The 21,577-nt window shown below is 43.0% G+C and overlaps 1 protein-coding gene and 1 pseudogene across 1 annotated transcript in view; one reads left to right on the top strand and one right to left on the bottom strand.

Moving 5' to 3' along the window:
• WDR27 (WD repeat domain 27) overlaps nucleotides 1-21,577 on the top strand; it is a 218,575-nt gene that overhangs the window by 112,731 nt on the left and 84,267 nt on the right. The window contains 4 exon segments of the mRNA XM_055310420.1: nucleotides 260-381; nucleotides 8,581-8,678; nucleotides 9,146-9,248; nucleotides 21,297-21,395. Of these exon segments, the coding sequence (XP_055166395.1) occupies nucleotides 260-381; nucleotides 8,581-8,678; nucleotides 9,146-9,248; nucleotides 21,297-21,395 (422 nt within the window).
• On the bottom strand, nucleotides 9,715-17,585 carry LOC129499747 (polyglutamylase complex subunit TTLL1-like; annotated as a pseudogene).

Genomic DNA, 21,577 nt, shown 5'->3' with positions numbered 1-21,577 from the left:
TTCTTGGACATCTTGAACCTCATTTCACTGAAGTTAAACCTCTGGGCCTCCCACCTGGAGATGTGTACCACCTGGGTCCACCCTTGTCTGCAAACCAGATGGGGGGAGTGGGGCTGTGACCACAGCTTCTGGGGAACTCCAGTCATAGCCGGTCATCCTTTGGGTGTCTTCTGGGGTTCCAATAGTATTAGCAGAATAAGCAGGATTGCTCACTCCCTATGGTGGATTGTTGAGAGGATTCCCTAACTGAGTCCTGAAGATCTTGTGCTCACGGCCGGCCGGAACAGGACTCTGGAGGTTTTCGACCTCAATGCAGGTCGCAGTGCAGCCATGACAGTGGAAGTGCATTCACGACCTGTCCACCAAATCTGTCAGAATAAAGTGAGTGAGCTTTTGATACAGTACATATCATTTGTAAAATTTTATGTTTAAGGTGTTTGACAACTACAAAATGTGTGATGCAATTTTGATAAATGCTAAAACTCAATGCTAATTTTTAGTCATTGTTAAATTTTCTAAGCCTTAATGTTTGACCTTAGAAGATAGTTTAATGTCATATGGAATGTTAACTTTTGTCTTTGACTATTTTATGGGCCTATTTCTCAACTTTACTAGTAATGCATTCACACTTAAACCTTAATGGAGGGTTTGTGTGTTTCAGGCACTAGCTGGATTGAGTGAGTCATGTAGACCCTGCAGGAATACAAAGCCTTCAGGAATCAATAGTTTGTCTTGTTAAGATGTACCTATTCTCTTTTGACAGAGAAGTGGTTTAAAACTACTCATAGCTGAGGGCTACAGACTTGAGATTAGACGGGTTGATGTTTTGATGAATCCATTGTCTCATAGTTTAGCTTGAAAGGCACTTTGCTGTCCCAAAGGGTATCTAAGAGATTTATGAACAAAACTTTTGTTTTTAGGACTGCAACTACCATTTTGATTTTTGATATATTTGCAATAACTTTGCCAATTGAGAGTTTAATTTATAATACCTTCTGGAACCTGTATTATGATTTCAAGGGTATCATTGTTTTTTTATAGGGAGGGAGGGGGAGAGGGAGAGAGAATGCTAAGCAGGCTCTACCTCCACCATCACCACCATCATTACCATTATCACCACTACCATCACCATCACCATCATCACCACCATCACCACCATCACTACCGTCATCACATCACCACTGCCACTACCATCATCATCATCACCATCACCACTATTATCACCCACTACCATCACTATCATCATTTTTTTGTGTATGGAAAGTGGTTTGTTAACATTTCCATTATAAATCCCTATTTCCTTTTTCTTTTACTTGCTCTGTTCTTTCTTTCTGGGATTTATCACAGAGCCATGAAAACTTGATCTAGATGAAACTTGGTATGAAAATCTGAAAAATCTCTGTCTGAGATTTGTTTTTTCCACTTGATTCCAAATTTGTTTTAAATTGTTTCAGCTAAAAAAAAATTGTTTCAGCTGATTAAGTTGGAAATAAAAAATATAGTTTTGGAGTTTTAAATGCATTTTACTTATAAAAAATAAAACCCTGGTTTTAATATAATGGTAAAGATAATCCTTTTAAAGTTAACCAATTTTCTGGGATCCCTGGGTGGCACAGCAGTTTAGCACCTGCCTTTGGCCCAGGGCGTGATCCTGGAGACCCGGGATCGAGTCCCACGTCGGGCTCCCGGTGCATGGAGCCTGCATCTCCTTCTCTCTCTGCCTGTGCCTCTGCCTCTCTCTCTCTCTCTCTCTGTGTGACTATCATGAATAGATAAAAAAAAAAAATAAAGTTAGCCGATTTTCTCATATTTTCAAAAGAAGTTATTTCATTTTGAAAAATGACATGATGCTATTTTGTCTGCCATCTTGGGATTTTCTTATTTTCATGCCTTTCTGTTTCCATTTCATAGAAGACTTTTAAACCTTTTGCACTCATTACTTTTCTTGGTTGAGGAATTAAATAAGATAATGCAGGCAAATCTCTTAACATGGTCTCAGTTCATTAAATGATAGTTATTCCTCCTATTTTTTTGAAATGTGAATTTATGAAGGTTGGTGGGCATTACCTTAGAAAACTCTCACTTGTCAAATGCACCTAATTTTGCACAATCCCTTTGTTCCTGTGAGTGTTAAGGGCAAGTGCCCAAGAATCTGCTACTTCAGAAGCTGAATTAAGAAGTTGCTTTCCAAGAAATTGTAACACAGAAGGTGGTAGTTGTGGATGTGGGTCATAGTGACACAAAGCTGCCTGTGGCGAGTGCCATCATGCGAGACGGCAGACTGTGGCCACAGTAATGAGGACGTTGATTGTGTCCCGGGAAGACTAGAGAAGGTTACATTTGCCTGGGACTCCACCTTGTCTCATATGGTCAGGTAGAACTTATTTTAGGAGAATGGTGAAGGCACATAAAATAGACAGGTTGCCTTAGCCCCTGCAGGTGGTGAGTCAGGGCTAAAAGCTGGGTGGTTGCCTCTGCTCCCTTAGGCCCTCCGGCCTGACTCCCCTGCGTAAGCCCACAGAGCAGGCTGGCGTGCATGAACGCCCTGAGCATGCCCCGTGCTGCCACGTCCCCGGCCCCATGTGCGGTCTGTCGTCCATCCTTCTGCCCCAGCCGCCACCTACTGCCAGCCCCGTCTGCTGTCTCCTCAACCCAGCCACACTCCTACTGCTAAAATATAAATACTGCTTAAATTCCACAAGGTTCCCAGCACGTCGACGTAGAATCAGACTTGGCATGCAGGTGCTGTCCTCTCCTGTCTCAGGCTGGGCATGTGATGGAACCTGAGTTGCTGGGCCAGGCCCTTTCCTTGTGCCATAGGTGGCTCCTGTGGGATGCAGCAAACCCAGGTGACCCTCCAGGACAGGGGGAGGCACACCCTGCACTTTTCCCTGTCATGCTCTTACACATGCACATGCCACATGTGCTCCCACGTGGCAGATGTTGCGTCTTAGCACGCATGAACTCAGCCCTCATTCATAGACGTGGAAGCTGAGACCCCAAGTGCCGGTTCCCTGAGGTGTATTGGTGGCGTCTGGCCGCAGAGCTAATGGTCCCAAGTTCCCTGGGCTGCTGTTGTCTGGGAGCCTTGTCTGGCTTCTCTGTACCAGGCTCGGGCTTCCCCCCACCGAGATAATGAGCTTTATGAGCAGGATTGTGACCCTATCAGTCCACATCTACAACCCTTCACCACGGTGATGTCTTGGGGGATGGTCAGCACCTGCTCCTTGGTCCTCACCAAGCTTGTGGTCTGGACTGTACCAGGACTTGCAAGGGCACATACATGTATACGTGTGTATATGTGCATGGACTCATGTGTAGGTGTATGCACATGTGTGTCAATGTGTGTGTACAGGCATATGTATTAACTTAATAACAAATTCATTTAAACGTATCTCTCAGCAAGTCTGCACCTGGTGCTGCTCTGAGCACTGGGATACAGGCGTGTGGGAGAAAGTAGAACCCTCACACTTGATGAAATTGTTTCCTTCTAAAGAAAGAAGTGGGTTCACTTTCACACAGGTCAGGTACTCCTCTCTGAGGAGGTGATATGGGCAGCAGGTACGTGGGGCAGGGGAGGGAGCCAAGTGTGCACTGGGGGAGCAGCGTCTAGGGAATGGGCACCATTCACATGCAGGCCCACATGATGAAGCCAAGGGTGGGAGTTGGACTGCAGATGCAGAATCCGTGACTGGGGGCAGGGGATGGTCCTCTGGGCTTGCAGGCCCTGGTCACAGTCTGGGTTCAATTCCAGGTACAGGACAGTCATCGTGAAGGTTGAGCAGGAAGGTGAGTGACCTGCCTGGATGTGCATGAGCAATGTACATCTAAGTGTAATACCGATGTTAGAAATAACGAAGTTGTGCCACGAGGTTCCAGCTGGAAGGGCTTGTGCTTGTGCTCTGTCCCCTTGGGGAGTACGCTGGTGCTCTGCAAACATGTGCTGCTTTAGGAGCTCCCACCAGTGAATAGACAAGCTGGAGAGGGAAGAGGGGACGTGCTCCTGGGCAGTAGACCAGCCAGGGGGTGTCCATAGCGGCTGTCCTAGTGCACACCTGGCTCCTTCAGCGGCAGACAGCTTCATGTCATAGGGCCTTACACTGAACTCTGCTCAGATACCAGCTGGGGCCCTGGCTTTGTGGCTGATGTGCCAACGGTAGCCTTGGGGACAGGGGTTTCTGACTTAGCCTGTTTTCGGGGCATGGTGTTGGCTACAGGAAGGGTCCTCTTCCTAGTGGACTTGGGTCTCCAGGCCTGTGTCTCTGTGTTTGGGGAGCCCCCTAACAGATTCCTAGGAAACTTCCCTTCAGATGCTACCAGCAGCCAGTACAAGCCATTGTTGTGAAGACAGGGCTGTCCCTCTCCTTGTGTGACACCAGGACCATTCCGTATGTCCCTCTCATAAAACCTTTCCTTGTTACACCTTTTAGTGCATTTGCTTTAGGAAACTGCTTAACATGTCTTCTCCATTAAGTAGCAGCGTATGTAATGACCAAACAACAGCCCGATCTACCTCAAATTGATGTGGTCTTCCGGCAATGATTGTGATATTTTGGGGATCATTGTGGTGTGCTCTTGGATGAGAGGTGTCGTATTAGGAAAAGTAGTCCTGAGGTTTTTAATGGGAAAATGACTAGTTTGACCTCCTAGGAATACACTTCTGAGTGGTATATGGTGAAGGGAAGGGAAGGAGTGTAAGGTTTCAGAGGCTCACACTGTATCTTAATAGCTTGTTTTTCTAAACTTCTCTTAAATTCTTGTTCAGTTACACAAGATACATCAAAGTGTTCTGACTACCCACAGCCACATGGGAGCTGCTACCCAGGAACTGTCCTGTAACAAGTCCAAATTTACGAGAAACACAAATCCTTCCTGGCCCAAATGTCATATTTCCAGTAAAATATAAAATAGATCATTTTGAATTTCCCTTAAGGTTAGGACAAGAGAACTGTATCTGTCACACACCAGTAATGTTCCTTTGCACTCATCCCAATGCACGGTCCTGAAAGTCACCTCTCCTGACAACTGCCCCCTGTCGTGGTCAGATAAGCAGACTGTTTAATTTGATCACATTAACGAGAATATCACATGAAATAGTCAGAGCTGTGTTTTTCTGTTTTTAAATTGTGTTATGTCATGAGGTGGCTTATTTTTATAATGAAAAGGCATACATCTTTTATGATTTATTGATCTCTTTAAAAAATCATAGTTACTCCTTTTTCTTTATATATAATAAAACTTTGACTATTACTTTTTTCTATGCCTGAGTAAGATATGTGCATTTTTGTGATGTAAGTATATAATGTTATACAGCTAATTTGAACTGAAAAATTAAATATGTGAAGGTTTAAATAGTTTTCTAATGAAAACATTTTATCACAAAGAAAACTTTAGATTTTCAGAAATAAGTCATTAATATCCATGTGATTACCTTAAAATATATTACTTCATTATCTCTAGATCTTGTATTTTTTTTTTTTTGAACTGAAATGCTTGTGGATACAGACACAGTTCTGCTCTGTTTCTTTGTCTCCTTCTTTGATTACTACAACTGAATTTAATGTGACTTTCCCAAGTATGCGTTCAAAATACATTCTGTATTGTGTGGTGTGTTGTCATTTTACATAATAGCAGCAAACTATACCTATCTCTGTCTACCTGATTTTTATTCCACATTACGGATATGTAATCCATTCCATTTTTTATACATTTATGATGTATGCATTTAAACCTATGAATTTCCCCTTGAATTCTGCTTTAGCTGCACTTTACCAGCTTTAGCTTGTGTATTATTATTATTTAGCAGTAGATGTTCTCTAATTCCCATTATGATTTTTTTTACCCTAGGGTTTATTTAGATGTGTGCTTTTAAATTTCTATATGTATGAGCTTGTTTTTAGTAAACTTTTTGTTACCGATTCCTACTTTTGGCATGGAGTTCAGAGCGCATCATCTATGTGACACTGATTCTCTTCTATCTGTTGGGTTTTTTTTTTCTATCTGTTGAGATTTTTGTATTTCTTGAGAAACTTGGCTTTCTGGTTGATTTTTATGGATATCATATATGTGTGCCTGAAAAGAATATGTTCTTGCTAACCGTTGGGTACATGTTTGCATAGATGTCCATTGGCCCAACCTTATTAACTGTATTTAAATTATTCAAGTTTCCAAATTTTTTGTATTCCTAATTGTTTTTTTTTTAAGATTTTATTTATTTATTCATTAGAGACACAGAGAGAGAGGCAGAGACACAGGCAGAGGGAGAAACAGGCTACCCATTCAGCAGGGACCCCGATGCGGGACTCATTCCTAGGACTCTGGGATCACAACCCAAGCTGAAGGCAGATGCTCAACCACTGAGCCACCCAGGCATCCCTGTTTTTTTTTTTTTTTTTTAATTAGAGAAGTGTATTAACATTTCTATGATTATGATCTTGTCAATTTCTTATAATTCTTTTGATTTTTGCTCTATATATTTACAGGCTGTTTTTTGTGTGTGTTTAAGTTACACTTCTTATATTTTTATATGTAGCATTCCTTTTATAATAGTTACAAACTCTTTAATGAGGTGTTCTATATTTTTTCTAGTACTTATATAGTCTTGCCTTCTTTTATTTAGTATATGCTATTCTCCACCTTTCACATTCAGCCTTTAAAAATAATGCTCTAAGTGTTTTTCTTGAAATGCAACTAAGAATCTCTTCTTTTTCTTTACTTGAGTTTAGTCTGTTTGCAATCAGTATGATTACTCATACATTTGATCTTATTTTGTGCTTTCTCTTCTACATTAAAGAAAAAAAACTTCTGTACTTTCTATTTATCATGAATTTTCTTTGCTTCTTCATTCCTTCTTCCTTAGCCTCAATTGGATTGATTGAAAATAAATTTAATTCTCCTGTTATCTCTGTGAACACTTTTGGTTTTTACTGGTTAGCTTTAAGAAACAAGCACTGCTGTGAAGTATTGTAACCATGCATCATGTGTCTGCCTTCCTTTTTTTATTTTTTTATTTATTATTTTTTTAATAATAAATTTATTTTTTATTGGTGTTCAATTTGCCAACATACAGAATAACACCCAGTGCTCATCCCGTCAAGTGCCCCCCTCAGTGCCCGTCACCCAGTCACCCCCACCCCCTGCCCTCCTCCCCTTCCACCACCCCTAGTTCGTTTCACAGAGTTAGGAGTCTTTATGTTCTGTCTCCCTTTCTGATATTTCCCACACATTTCTTCTCCCTTCCCTATATTCCCTTTCACTATTATTCATATTCCCCAAATGAATGAGAACATACACTGTTTGTCCTTCTCCGATTGACTTACTTCACTCAGCATAATACCTTCCAGTTCCATCCACGTTGAAGCAAATGGTGGGTATTTGTCATTTCTAATGGCTGAGGAATATTCCATTGTATACAGAGACCACAGCTTCTTTATCCATTCACCTTTTGATGGACACCGAGGCTCCTTCCACAGTTTGGCTATTGTGGACATTGCTGCTATAAACATTGGGGTGCAGGTGTCCCGGTGTTTCATTGCATCTGTATCTGCCTTCCTATTAAACTAGGTCTGTGTCCTTATGCTCCATGCCTTGCAAAGTGCCCAATGTTGTAGGTGATCTCTTATGTTTGTTGGGTACCTGTTGGATTGTTTGGATATTGAGAGTGACCAAGCTGTCCTGGCCTTGTGCTGGTTTGTAGACTGATAAACTATTTTGGGAGTACTGGCTGGGTGGCCTCCAGTGGATTCCTCACCTGAAATGGATATAAAATAGTTCACATCTCCTAAGTTTGTTAAGAGGATGAAATATTCAGTGTTTAGAATGCTGTTGGCTCAGAGTTAATATTCTGGTAGTTTGTTACTGAATTTACGTAAACCTTCATTTCCTATTTGTAACTTAAAAGGAACCTCAAGGTATGTGTACACTGTAAGGATAAACGCTCTCAGATATATTTTACTAAATATTTCTTAATAATTTGGATATTCTTGGCTTGAAAGGAAGATGGACTTTGTTATTAACCGTAATTGTTTAATGTTTGGGGCCAGAGCTATTTTAAGTCACTGCGACTTCTTCTGACAGCAGCTTGAGGAGAGGTGATGATCAGATCAGAGGCAGGTCCTCAAACGGACCCCAGCCTGTGACACATGCATGGCCTCAAATAAGCCAGTGCTCAGACTTCTGTACAGGGCCTTAGGGTGGGATCAATAACTGACCTCAGGTTTCAAATGCCTCATTATGGGCATCTTTCAGATAATTTATTGAAGATGGATTATGATCTATACTTAAAAAATCTGGTGTGTTAATATGGTAGTCTTTTGGTCTTTTATTTTATGTTTATAATTTTTGGTGGCATTTCATATCTAGGAAACACACACCAACAATTCGTAAGGTCAAAATGTACCATTAGTAATTATTCATAAGAAAGTTTTTGGAATCCAATTCTGAAATTGTTGTAAATAGGAAAAGAAAAAAACCTTGTGTCAGTTTCTTACTTTAGATTCACTGTCCTTACATGCCATGGTATAATGTTTATTAATTCAGCCTTTAATGAACACATCTCGTTTCCTCCCCTTATGATCACAGGGATCATCATTTATGACCCAGCAGCACGAGGCTTATAACCTATTCGCCACCACCGCCAGTGGGGATGGCATAAAGCTGTGGGACTTGAGGACCCTAAGGTAAGGTCCACCTCTGCCTGATATCGTAGAGCTCCCCGGAGCCCAGCTTCATGCTGGAAAATGCTTGTGAAGGCTTTCTTGGGGTGGCTCTGACTGTCCCAAAAGGTGGTGGAGATTTTCTCTGCATGACTGTTTTCAGTTCCCTGACATGTTACAATGACAGGTTGTATATAATACTTTATAAGTACTTGGTTGTGGCACTTGACCAGTCTTATAGAGTGTTGCTCCTCCCAAAAGTCTTTGAATCACTTATCCAAATGATTTATTATTTAAAAATGTTTGTTTTATATTTTTAAAGATGTCCAGAATAACCTTCTTGCCTTTAATAACTCATGTGAGTGCTCTCTCTCACTGCTGATTTGGTCATTGTTGTAAAGACAGGCTACCAGTCAGTGACCTTTTTCCTAATTTGCATGAAAATTAAAAAAATCATCTTTTTCTCCTGGTGTCTCTTTTTCTCCTTATAGATGCGAGCGCCGTTTTGAAGGGCATCCAAACCACGGGTACCCATGTGGAATTGCTTTTAGCCCTTGAGGACGCTACGTGGCTTCTGGTGCTGAGGACAGACATGTAAGTGCTGCCGTGGTGTTTGTTGGTCTTCAGTCATGAGACCCTGGACTTGTTCTTGTGGAAACTGCTTAGTATTATCGCACAGGAGGATACAAATCTATTTTAAAAAACGTGGCTACTGGCCAGGGTTTAAAACTTGCAAGTAATAGTATTTTGATAAGAATAATGTGTGAGCTATGAAAGGCCCTCATGCATTAATTTTGATGAATCATGATTATTTTAAACCCCATTCACACATTAATTTATTTCTTTATTCATTTATCGATCATTGCACAAATTGCCTTCATGTGAAAGGCATTGCTACATGCTGCATGTTCTGTGAATCACCAGATAAAACACTAATAAATAAAATACCAGATCAAAGTATTTAACTGGGAGTATTCCTTTCTGATGTCTTAGGGAACAATGTACTTATTTGATTATTATTTTTTCTAACCTTCCAAAGAAATGCCTTTATTCACAGGACTTAGGAATGGAAAAAAAAAAAAAACAACAACAAAACTCTAGAAAAAGGGAATTTCAGAGTCAGCCCTGGTGCAAGGAGTACTTGGCAGGTCCAGGCTGCAATCCTCCGTGCTTCCTGGTGGTCACTGCCAGGTTGTGATGACGTCCCATGACTTGGTTGGCTCCCTTTGGGCCACAGCACCTGACCCTGGCGACCTCTCAGCCCCCAGTCAGCCCCATCACCCCGCACCAGCTCTTCATCTTACAGGATTTTGTAATGGCCAAGGACTTGCTCTGGGGGCGACTGGTGCCTTTTGTGGCATAGAGTCTCTCATTGGGAACCGCAGTATTGAGGGTGTCACTGATCAGGTTATACTTGAGGTTCTGGTTGTTGGTGGTGCCGGAGGTGAGAGATGGAAACTCGCCTCAGTGGGCCAGGGCTTCTGCTTGTCATCGGAGACAGTCGGAGCCATAACCCTGGAAGCACTGTTGGTCATTGCTCATCACCGCACCATGGCCTTCAGCGACCACACCATGGCCCAGTGGACCTTCCAGCAGCTGGCCGCCGGTGCTCTCCAGGTGGAGTCCCCTGGCCCCGTGGATGTGGTTGGGTGGTCCTTCCTGTGCTTCTGAAGGGCAACCTTGGTGAGAGGAATGGACAAATATGGTGTCCAACTCACGGGAAGTGTGTTTCACAGAGCAAAAATGTCGAAATCCAAGTTCACATGTGATGGCGTGGAGACACCAGAACATACAAGCACAGATGGAACTTCCTCCTGCCAGTTGGTAATGGGTTGTTAATGTACAGAGAGATCACATGGGCTTTTTTAGTGGACTGTGTCACAAACGGGGCTGTTTTGCTGTCCTGAGATCACTTTTTGATCTGTGAGAACTTGTCCATCAGAAGATGCCTGTCCCCTGGGCTTTGCTGCAAGATTTCATGATTCTAGAGGGACTTTTCCTGAACTCCACAAGCGGCTGTGGTCAGCAGGCAGCATGAAGGTGACCAGAACAAAGTCCAAATGGAGGTATTTTCCATTTTCATCTTTTTCTGCTAGAGGACCCCCTTCTTTCTCCAGCTCCTTCCTATAGCTTTTAATATTCTTCACCATCAGAACCTTCTGGGTCAGATCCTAGTGGTTCAGAAAATGTTATGTGATTATCTGAGAGCCAACAGCCAGTTTCAATGCTAAAAACATTTTTCGTTGGTTTACACACTCATCTGGTAAACATTCCAACCCTAATTTTCTGTCACTTGCATCCATCCACTTTTTTCAAAGTTATTTATGAGCACTGAATTCTCAATGTCAGTGACCCGTTTCACTTTTCCTGCCACAATCCATAGGTATTTATGGTGCCAACAGGAACGACCACTTTCTCTTCAGCTTCAGTGAATCCTGCATCATATCCTTACCTGATGTCACACTGTTTTCCTGTCACTTCCTCCTGTGGGCAGGCACAGTACAGAGGAGTGCAGAGCATGGTGGCCGTCAGCTGCACCCCAGCTGACCTCCAGCCCCATGGGCCTTGCCAATGTAGTTATTTTATTTTAATTTTTTAAATTGATTGTCTTAAATTTAATTAGCCAACATATAGGACATCATCAATTTCAGATGTAGTTCAATAATCCATCAGTTGCATAAATTGAATTTAAATTAAAAATTGATTTTTTTAATTTTAATTTTTCTTTCTTTTCTTTTCTTTTTTTTTTTTTTTTTTAATATATATATAGAGTGTGTGTGTGTGTGTGAGCACTGGGGGAAGAGCAGGGAGAGAGGCAGAGAGAGACTCCCAAGCAGATCCCACACCTAGTGGTGCAGCCTGACTTGGAGCTCCATCCCATGACCCTGAGATCATGACCTGAACCAAAATCAAGAGTCAGGATGCCTGGGTGGTTCAGCGGTTGAGCGTCTGCCTTCAGCCCAGGGCATGATCCCAGAGTCCCAGGATTGAGTCCTGCATTGGGCTCCCTGCATGGAGCCTGCTTCTCCCTCTGCCTCTGTCTCTGCCTCTCTCTCTCTATGTCTCTCATGAATAAATAAATAAAATCTAAAAAAACCAAAAACAAAATCAAGAGTCAGATGCTTAACTGACTGAACCAACCAGGTACCCCATACAGAAAAACAATTTAGAGGGAAAACCAAAAATCACATTATTTTCTTGTTGGTGGTAGTGCCAGCAAGGTTTTTGTTCAGTATTGCAGAAAAAAAAATCTAAAATGTGGCAAATATGTCATATGGTCAAGTAAATTTTACTTATTTTAATTATTTAAGTTGCTTATGAGCACTTAGCTGCATAGTACATTTCAGAATACATTGTATTTTTTGAAAAAAAAAAAACCTAAACTATGTATTTCTACCCATTTTCACATAATCCAAATACCCCATTTAGATAGGCCCAGCATGGAGCCTACTTAAGATTCTTTCTCCCCGTCCCACTGCCCTTTCCTCCATCATGTGTGCGCTCTCTAAATGAATGAATGGATAGTTTCTCTATCCTGTCATGCACCCTAAAATGTCTTACTAATTCAGATCCACCCATTAAGTTAAATTCTCTTTTGAAACATCTCATTATGTATCATGGCTTAGTGGCTTTCAGGTAGGATATCAAATTCATATTTGCTTCAAAGGCTTGAGCATTACTTGGATGTTACCTAAGAAATCCATGAGATAACTTAAGTATGGACCTATTTTTAAGGAGCCAAATGCAAGTCAACTGTGTAGATTGAATTTTCTTGAAATTTTTGATCCCTTCTTCTTTTATTCAATGTATTTGTGAATGCAGCTGAAAATATGAAATTTGAAATTAAGAGTATAAAGTCACAGAGACATTGGAAGTAGAAAGATGACAAAACAAGCTGATGTGAGAACACTTAAGTCTAAGGTAGACATTAAGGCTTAAACCATTATTAGAGGTAATAAGGAGCATTTAATAATGATAACAATGCCAATCTATATAGAAAATATCATAATTCTAAATCTATATGCACCTGGTAACGTAGTCTCAAAATATAAAAAGCAAAAGTGATATAACCCTAAGAAGAAAAAGAAACATCCTCAATTAAAATGTAAAACTTCAACAAGCTTATTGTAATGGTTAGAAAACAAATTATTGCTGATTATAATGCTTTTCTGCTTAAAATATTCTGCTGGTTCTCCAATATTATGTAGGATACTGATCAGTTATCTGTATGTGGTAAACAAGAATCTCCATGATGTGCTCCAGCTTGCCTATTGAGCTTTGTCTGTTGTTTTGTTTGTTTGTCTTCATTGATCTTTATTAAATGAAGGACTCCAGGGCAAGCAGGAGGGAATCAAGAGCAACAACAGCAGGAGCAAATATAAAAGTATAAAACGTAAAGTGCAGCGCTGGGGAATGTGTGCTTATGGGCTCCGCTTATGGGGCTCCCGCTTATGGGAACCTTGGGGACACAAGGCTGAGGACTAGCCATAGCCTATCCTCTAATGGAACCTAGACCTGAGGGGCCTGTGCAGGGCTCTTTGCTGGGGGTAGAAGTGGTTTGAATGAGGCCCAACCTTGGGCCTTGAAGTAGGAGACCAGCTGTGTGGGTACTTCTGCAAGCACAGTCTGTGCCAGTGTCTCCCGAGGGGCATTTTGGAAGCAGTGGTAGGGCACATAGGTTTCTCCTATATGTCCTGTTTTCTATTCCGTGGTGTCATATAAAGTCCGGATAGGACAGTTCTTTTATAATACAACAAAATGAGAGTGAAGAAAAAAAATTCTCAGAGACAAGAGACCACACAGAAAAATATGTATACTATGCAGATGAAACTGACCATGTTTTTGAAAATAAGCTGAAGGAAATTAAGAAAACACATAATCTTTAACAGACCAGCAGAAACAGAAAAGTTCAGAAATAATACTACTAGACACAGGACTATGTGAAATGAAAACTGATAAGCATTAGGAAAGCGTTAGAAAAAAAATTTCAGAGATAAAGACCACACTTGAATGAATAGAGTAGAAAGTAGATACTCCAGAGAGCACAATAAGGGAAAAAGAAGATACAAAGGAGAAAAATAATTAAATACTTCCATTCTCTATAGGTAATTTGAAACCTTAACGCTTCTGCAACTAAAACTTCAAAGGTTTTCCTGTACGTAGACAATCATACTATAAAATTATTTCAAAGAATTAACAAATAATAATTGTTAAGACACCCTGGAAAAAACAATTATGTTGGGGAGATCTTGCTTTACCAGTTATTGAAACACTCTTAGAAAGCATCTATTTAAAAAAGTGTGGGGAGCGCCTGGGTGACTCGGTCTATTAAGTGGCTGACTCTTGGTTTTTGGCTCAGGTCATGGTCTCTGGATCCTGGGATCCAGCCCCGTGCAGGTGCCAGGATCTGTGCTCAGCGAGGAGTCCGCTTCTCCCTCTCCCTTTGCCCCTCCTCCTGCTTGTGCTTTCTGTCTCTCTAAAAATAAATCTTAAAAAAAAAAAACAGTGTAGAATTGATGTACACTTATGAAAACAGGTATTTCCTAGCATCAGCCAGTGAAAATGTTCAGAAGCATCGACATTCCAGCCATTGCCCTTCATGACCTTGTGGGAGCCTCTACCTAGCCCACTGATGGAAAACCAGAGTTCCCTGGATGAATAGCTGCTTTCAGGTATGTAGCAAAAGTTTAAGGATGAGCCAGAGGCATCTCATGCGAAAGATGAAGAAATTGAGGAGTGATCAGTCATATAATACGGCTGCAGGAAGCAACATTAAAGGCTATTGGCCAGAGAAGGTGTAGTTGAGCTTTGAGAGATTGACTGCAATTAGTCTTAAAACATTATATATCTAAAATCTCACAGTTTTAAAATAACACTCCAATAAAGAGACCAAACCTAAACGAAGCCTTATTCATCCCCATTTGATGGTTCTTACTCAGAACCATGTCTCTCTAAGGAAAATAATCCAGCATTTGTCTTGCTTTTCCTGTTTGGACTGTTAAGGAGTTAGCCTGATACCCTCTTTGAAGAAGAAAAGTTATTTTTTAGGAAATAATTCTAGACAAGTGAGATGAATGGCAGAATTAGAAAATTACCCTCTTGCAATCTTAAAAGTAATTGACTTTGGCAAATGTCATCAGTAGATGAAACTATCAGATAAAGATTGATGGCCCCAAGGCAGCTTGAATAGATGTTTCTCCAAAGAAGACATAGTAGTGGCCAACAGGTACATCACTCATCATCAGGGAAGTGCAAAACCAGTGAGATATCACCTCACATCTGCTAGGATGGCCATCATCCAAAAACCAGGAGATAAATGTCAGCAGCAAGCATGTGGAAAAATTGGAACACTTTTGCACTGTTGGTGAGAATGCAAATTGGTGCAGCCACTATGGAAAATCATGTGGAGGTTCCTTACAAAATTAAAAATAGAACTACCATAGCATCCAGTAATCCCAGTCCTGGGCCTTTATTCAAAAGAGTTGAAATCAAGATTTTGAAGAAAGATTTGCTCTCCTATGTTGCTATAACATATTCATAATAGCTAAGATGTGTAAACAATCCAAATGTTTATTGATGGATGAATAAAGAAAATGTGGTGTATGCATACAATGGAGTGTTATTCAGCCTTAAAAAAGAAGGAAATCCTGCCTTTGCAATGACCTAGATGAACCCGGAGGATATTATACTAAGTGAAATAAGCCAATCACAGAAGGTCAAATACTGCGTAATTCCACTTACATGGAGATTCTGAAACAGTTGCACTCATAGATGCAGAGAAGTGGAATGGCAACTGCCAGTGGGGATGGGCAGTAGGGAGAGAGACGTTGGTCAAAGGCACAGAATTTCAGTTGTGCAGGACAAATTGGCCTAGAGCTCTGCTGTAGAACATTGTGCCCGTAGCCAACAGTACCATATTGTGCACTTACACATTTGTTAACAGACCTCATGTTAAATGTTCTCACTAGAGTTAGAGAAAATATTGATGGAGCTCTCCAAGGGATGTCATGCTGTCACAACCCAAAACTCCTGACCAACATAGTGTCATTGAGCGCACAACAGTTTAGACATTATGGACATTACTAACGCCATTTTGAGAAGCACACCACGTTAATATTCACCATAAAGTATTCTTGCTAAAAACCACTAGAGTCTGAACTGAATCGAGTCTTTATACATCATTTCTGGCTTATGGCACCTACACAGGGTGATGGAGCCAGATGCAAGATGTCACAGAGATGAACAGACAAGTCCTAAGTGGAAGAAGGGATTGCTCCAAACAGCAGTGCTGGAGAGACGTACCAGCAGCACACAGATCTTGTTTGGTTCCTTGTGCAAGGACACTTGAGGACACTGGGAGTGTGTTGTGCATGGTGGGACCTCTCCAGGACTTATTTTATTCTAGTTAGCTGTAAAATGTGTGCAATGTCTGCATTTTTAGAGATTCTTGCAAAGTACGCAGGACATCATCTTAAAGCAATTTACTAAAAATACTTCACATTTCTTTAATCACAAAAACTGAGAAGAAAAAGGTAAAGAACAAAGATATGAATGATAGTTGAAGCAAGTATAACAAAATCTCAACAGTGTTGTGTTTGGGTTATGCACACATGGGCTGGTTATACAATTCTCTGTATTTTGTGTATATTTGAAAGTCTTCATAATAAAGCCAAGCACTGACTTTGGGAATAGAAGCAGACATAGAGGACCTAGGTTTTTCCATTGTGTGAGACCCCTGTGCAGGAAGGAGGGCCCTCAGGTTCAGGAGAGGCTGGCTCTGTGTCCCAGCCTCAGACTCCTCAGCAGTGTGCCCTGATGTCTGCCCTGTGGATAAAGTGGACTCTGTAGCTGCATTCAGTGATGCTTGCTAGAATCTCATGGTATAGAGACCTTTGGTGGGATTGGGGTACTCCATCGGGGTGTCGCCAACATACAGGTTGATAGAAGCAGCGTTTTTGCCAGATCCCTCTGCCCCGACTTCTCACTACGTGATCACATTTTCAAAGAATGAAGTAATGGATCCTTAGAGATGACTGGTTATGTAACTGGTCATAGGTCCAGGGTTGCTGAAGGAGACCAGGCTGTTATTAGAAATGAAGCTGATGAAGGTCCATGCAGGACTGTTAGAGCTGCTGCCAGCCCAGGTGTGTGACTGCCCAGTGGGTGACCAGCAGCCCGTGCCGTGCCAACGACCCCTTGCACGGCCCTGCAAGAGGACGTGGCAGGGAGCAGGGCAGAGGGCATCCCTGTGTCTGCCAGACCGTGGTGGAGGTCGCTGAGAGAAGGCGGTTGCATGTGAGTGAGAACCCAGAGCCCCGTCATGAACATCCCTTGTTCACTTGGTGGAGGTCAAGTAGCTTCTGGGCCAAAACCAGTGGCTTCCTGACTGAATCCTGGCTTCTGCTGAAAGTAGGCAACGTTTCTGCCCTAATGTGATTTCTTAATAATGCCGGTGTTAAATATTGAACATTTGGGTCTCCTGAGAAAACTTTACTTTTTTTAATGCATGCGAGCTAAAAATGCAGTGGTCTGCAGCAACATGCACAGTTCTGGGAAACATCATTTCTGGAAACATTTTAAAAAGTAAGTGAGTGACCATAGTGTGACCGTTGACCGTCCCGTGGACAGTATCACCGCTGTTAGGAAGCTTCAGGACTACGGTGTGAACTTCTGTTTGCAATTCCTTTTCCCATTTCTTCTGTGGAGAAAATCCAGGCAGAGGGAAATGAAGGATATGTGTCAAGAGTAATGTAAGATGGAAAAATGGAAGGAGCTTAATTTTCAAGGATACGGTTCAACAGAATCACAAAATACTTGGAATGAAGCGGTCTAGTCCTGTTGGCAGCAGTACCTTTGGTCCCTGACGGCGTCGGAAATGTTTTCAACGGTGAAGCGCTTTCCCAGTGCCCTCCTGGTTTGCCGCATCCTCATCTTGGGCCTGCACAACACGGCCCCTTTGTGCTTATTACCTTAGCTTCCAGATGAGCCTTACTTCCTTAGGATTTATTTCAAGTGTCATTTGTTTCTTAGCACATTTTAGCTCCGGCTTATTTCGCTTTGATGGGGAGGAGCGGCTTCAAATTACTACTATTGGCTCTGCTAGTAAACACAGTGTTCTGCACACAGATGGTAACAGATCGAATCGTTTGCAGGTGGATTCCTGAGTTTTCAGCATCAAACAAGGTGTGTCTTGTCCGTTGTGGTGGAATTGTTGCCGCTGTTTGCAAGTGCAGCTCGTGGCAAGTGCGTATCTAATAAGAGACTTCTGTTATTTGCACCTGCAAGACTGCTGTTTTCACGTTTAATCTTTGCTGTGACCAGAAAGATTCACTGGAATTCAGGAACCTCCCCGGAGAAAAGAGATGTGTCATTTAAAAGCACTTTCATTAGAGTACATGAAAGGCTGTTTCTTCAATGACCCTTGTCTAGACTTCCTTCACAAAATCATGGCATCATTTTGCGTGCGTTGTGAGATCTGTGCAGATGCAAGGCAGCCGCTGATTCCCACTTGAAATCCAGCAAAAACATGAGTCTCAGGAAGGACTTTTCCAGATACTGGTCTGAAAAGAAAGGCACGTTGACCTTCCCTGTGCTCTAATTTCAGAGCCTGTACCTGTCAGCCTGGCGCTCCTCTGGCTCCCTGGGGAGGACGGGAGAGGCTGCTCCGTCTCTGCCGAGCCCAGTGGCCGTCCCTCCAGCTCTGTGGGCACATTTCCTGGAGTCTCACCATGTTGACCGGAGCCATCAGCTTGTACTTGACTCTTCAGTAATTGGGTTTATGTCCCACATTGTACTGAAGCTGGTTCCTGAAACATTAGCACTGTTGGCCTGATTTCCTCACCTCCCGGCCTCTTTTGTGCTGTTTCTTATTTCTTGAAATCCTTTGCTCTCATGCTTCTCTCCACGTTCGCTTCTTTCCTCATGCTTCCCACTTGTCCCTCATCTTCTGTTGTAGCTCACGGCCCTTGTCACCCGTCACAGTGAATGCTGGCCCGTTTCCTGCATCCCCAGTACGGTGCAGCTGCTGGCTCTCGTCATGCACTGGTGGTCACTTCACCGGGAGTGTGCAGACCTGTGTGTCATTTCTCCATGCAGCCCTTCTCAGGGGGTTCTGGTGGCTTCCCTGGGGAGATGCCCCAGTGGTGAGATGTTTGCTCCTTGTTTTTCTCTGTGGTTTGGGGTCTAGAGAGATTCAGGGTGTGTGAGATCAATGTACGCTTCTGAGAATTACATCTTTTACTGGCACACAGTTTATATTTGGGCATAAAGTAGCTGTCAGCTTAACTTTTTTGAATAGCTGGCTGTGAAAAGTTTTGTGCAGGTCTTTGCGTGGACCTTGTGTTTCTCTTGGGCTAACGTGGAGGAGTGAGGCCATGGAGCCTGAGGGCTGGTGGAGGTTTAACCCCCCTGGAAACTGCCAAGCAGGCTTCTGTGCGGCTGGACCACTGTCAGTGTGGCATCAACTCTTCCACACCCACATGTGTGCACAGATGGTTGTGCAAAGCTGATCAGTGATGGAAACGTGCCGAGTGGGCAAAGCTCCAGGGAGGCACTGGTGCGGTGCTCGTACTGTGACATGAGCAGCTGTGTGGCCCCCGGTGTCCTCGTCCGTGGAATGGGGACGGTGGCAGTTCTGGGGAGGTGGACAGGATGACAGGAGGGAGTTGCTGCACGTGTCAGTGTGCGGTGAGTGTGTGCTGTCATTGACCTTCCTGTTTGATGATGAGACATGACAGGCGCAGATGAGCTGTGGCCCGGGTGGGTCCCCTCAGCCACTAACCTCAGCGGCAGACGGGAGGAGAGGCCTGCGTCCCCAGGAGCCCTCCAGTGCTGTTCAGGAGGGTTCTCCACCTGAGTGTGTCTGCAGGGAGACCGTGGGGCGGTGAGGCTAGCGTTGAGGCACCTGCAGGCCAGGAGTGAGTGTGAAGAGGCCCCGAGTCCATTGTGGACAGGTAAGCTCAGAGGCAGCCTTATGGACAACCCACGAGTTCAGAGTCCGAAAAACCCAGTTAGAACATGAGTGTTGATGCTCTGCGTCAGTACCGGTCACCTAGTCCCTGCATGACCTGCTTTCCCCAGTGAATACGAGGGGACCACCTGATGTATGTGGCAGCTGTGAAATGTCCCTTTGGGGCCTGTGAACCACACAGTGTGACCGTCCCTGGGCGCTTCGGAGCTGCTAGGAGTGCACGGGCCAGGAGCTGCTCCTGGGCCACCAGGAAAACATCCACACTTTGGATTTTTCCACTCCAAGACACACAGAATATCTCTGTGTGTCTTTTTGAAACAAATAGACTTTGTTTCAGAAACCCCTGTGTAGCCAATGACAGGATCATCTGGAAGTTCTAAATTTGAAGGGCTCATTTGTGCATTAAAATAGTTTTTTTTTCTTTTTTTCTTTTTTATACAATCCTGAGGTCTTTTATTTTCTTTACATTTATCATGCCATGAATTCATAGGGAATGGGTTCCAGCAGTTCAGGCTCCTTTCCAGTGGTTCTCACAAAGTGTGCTTCTCTGGGTGGGGCAGGCTGGCGCTTCAGTTGGACCCAAGTACCTTTCTCTTTGGCTTCCTTCTATTTCTGATCATTTTCCTTCACACGCCTCAGGAAGCTCTCTCAGCTCTTTGAGTGTTTAATATGCTCAATGCAGACATTAATTCTCTTGGCAAGAATCTTGCCCTTGTTTGTTTACAACAATGCCAACAGCATGCTGAGTAACATTGTAGACTCTTCCGGTTTTGCCATGGTAACATTTGTGGGGCATTCCTTTTTGAACAGTGCCCATTCCCTTGATATCCCCAATATCACCTTTCTTATGGATTCACATGTATGTGGCCAAAGGAACAACTCCATGTTTTCTAAGAGGCCTAGAGAACATATAGTGGGTACCTCTCCTCTTTCCCTTTGTGTTGGTCATTTTGGTGAATTACTGAAAGATGGTGGTTCCGGCCGAAAGGCTGTGGTTTTTGTGTGTGTGTGTGTGTGTGTGTGTGTGTGTGTGTGTGTATGTGGAAAAAGGAATTGCCTAGGTGTCCTGCCTCTGCTGTGATGTGCCATTTCTCTTTATTACTGGTAGAATCCACAAAATTCTTGTCTGCACATTTGTTACTTAAAAACTAGAATGAATTTCTCACCTCTTCTATCACATCAAGATGGTCTCCGATACCGGATTTCTGTCCCCAAAATAAAGTTTCTGGTGACATCTATGTGTATATATACACACATACGTATCCTTTTAGATAGTAATGCCATTAGTGAGGAATGTAAGTTCTTACTTTTAATTTTATTGACAGCTATAGAGAAAATTAAAAATGTTTGAATTGCTCAAATTCCAGACTGATTAGTAGGAAGCAGAGTACAATGTTTTGCCTCAAGTTTATGGGAAAAGACCATAAAACAGCACTTTGTCACTGTTTGGGGGTTGCAGGTAAGATTGGACTGTGGAGGCACGAGGGGCTGTGGGCATGAAGACTATAAAGACCTGAAAAGGCGAGGAGGAGAAATGCATGTGTCCTCGAGTGGGTTCCCTGATGGTGTCAGGTCACCTGCTGCCTCCCAGATGCCGGCTGTGTGCTTTGCTGTGTGCGACTCCTGCTCACCGCTGGCCCTGTGAGCATGGAGCCCATGTGCTTGTCTTACAGGCCTACATGTATGAACTGGGCTCAAGCACGTTTTCTCACAGACTGGCCGGACACACGGACACCGTCACCAGTGTGGCCTTCAGCCCGGCAACCCCCCAGGTACAGTCTCCTCGGGGCGGGGAGGGGGGGTGGCTCCACTCCCTACGAGGCTTTCCTTGCATTTCCCATATCTGTTGGCCTTTGTCTGGGTGAAATCCTGTCACATTTAAGGTGATGCACCCATTTTCATCGCGTGCAGGAAGGCAGGCTTGGGAGAGGAGGACTTCGGTGTGTTCTCTTGT

The sequence above is a fragment of the Nyctereutes procyonoides genome, unplaced genomic scaffold, assembly GCF_905146905.1.
Source record: "Nyctereutes procyonoides isolate TBG_1078 unplaced genomic scaffold, NYPRO_anot_genome, whole genome shotgun sequence".
Taxonomy (NCBI): domain Eukaryota; kingdom Metazoa; phylum Chordata; class Mammalia; order Carnivora; family Canidae; genus Nyctereutes; species Nyctereutes procyonoides.
This window is presented reverse-complemented; position numbering and strand designations above follow the sequence as displayed.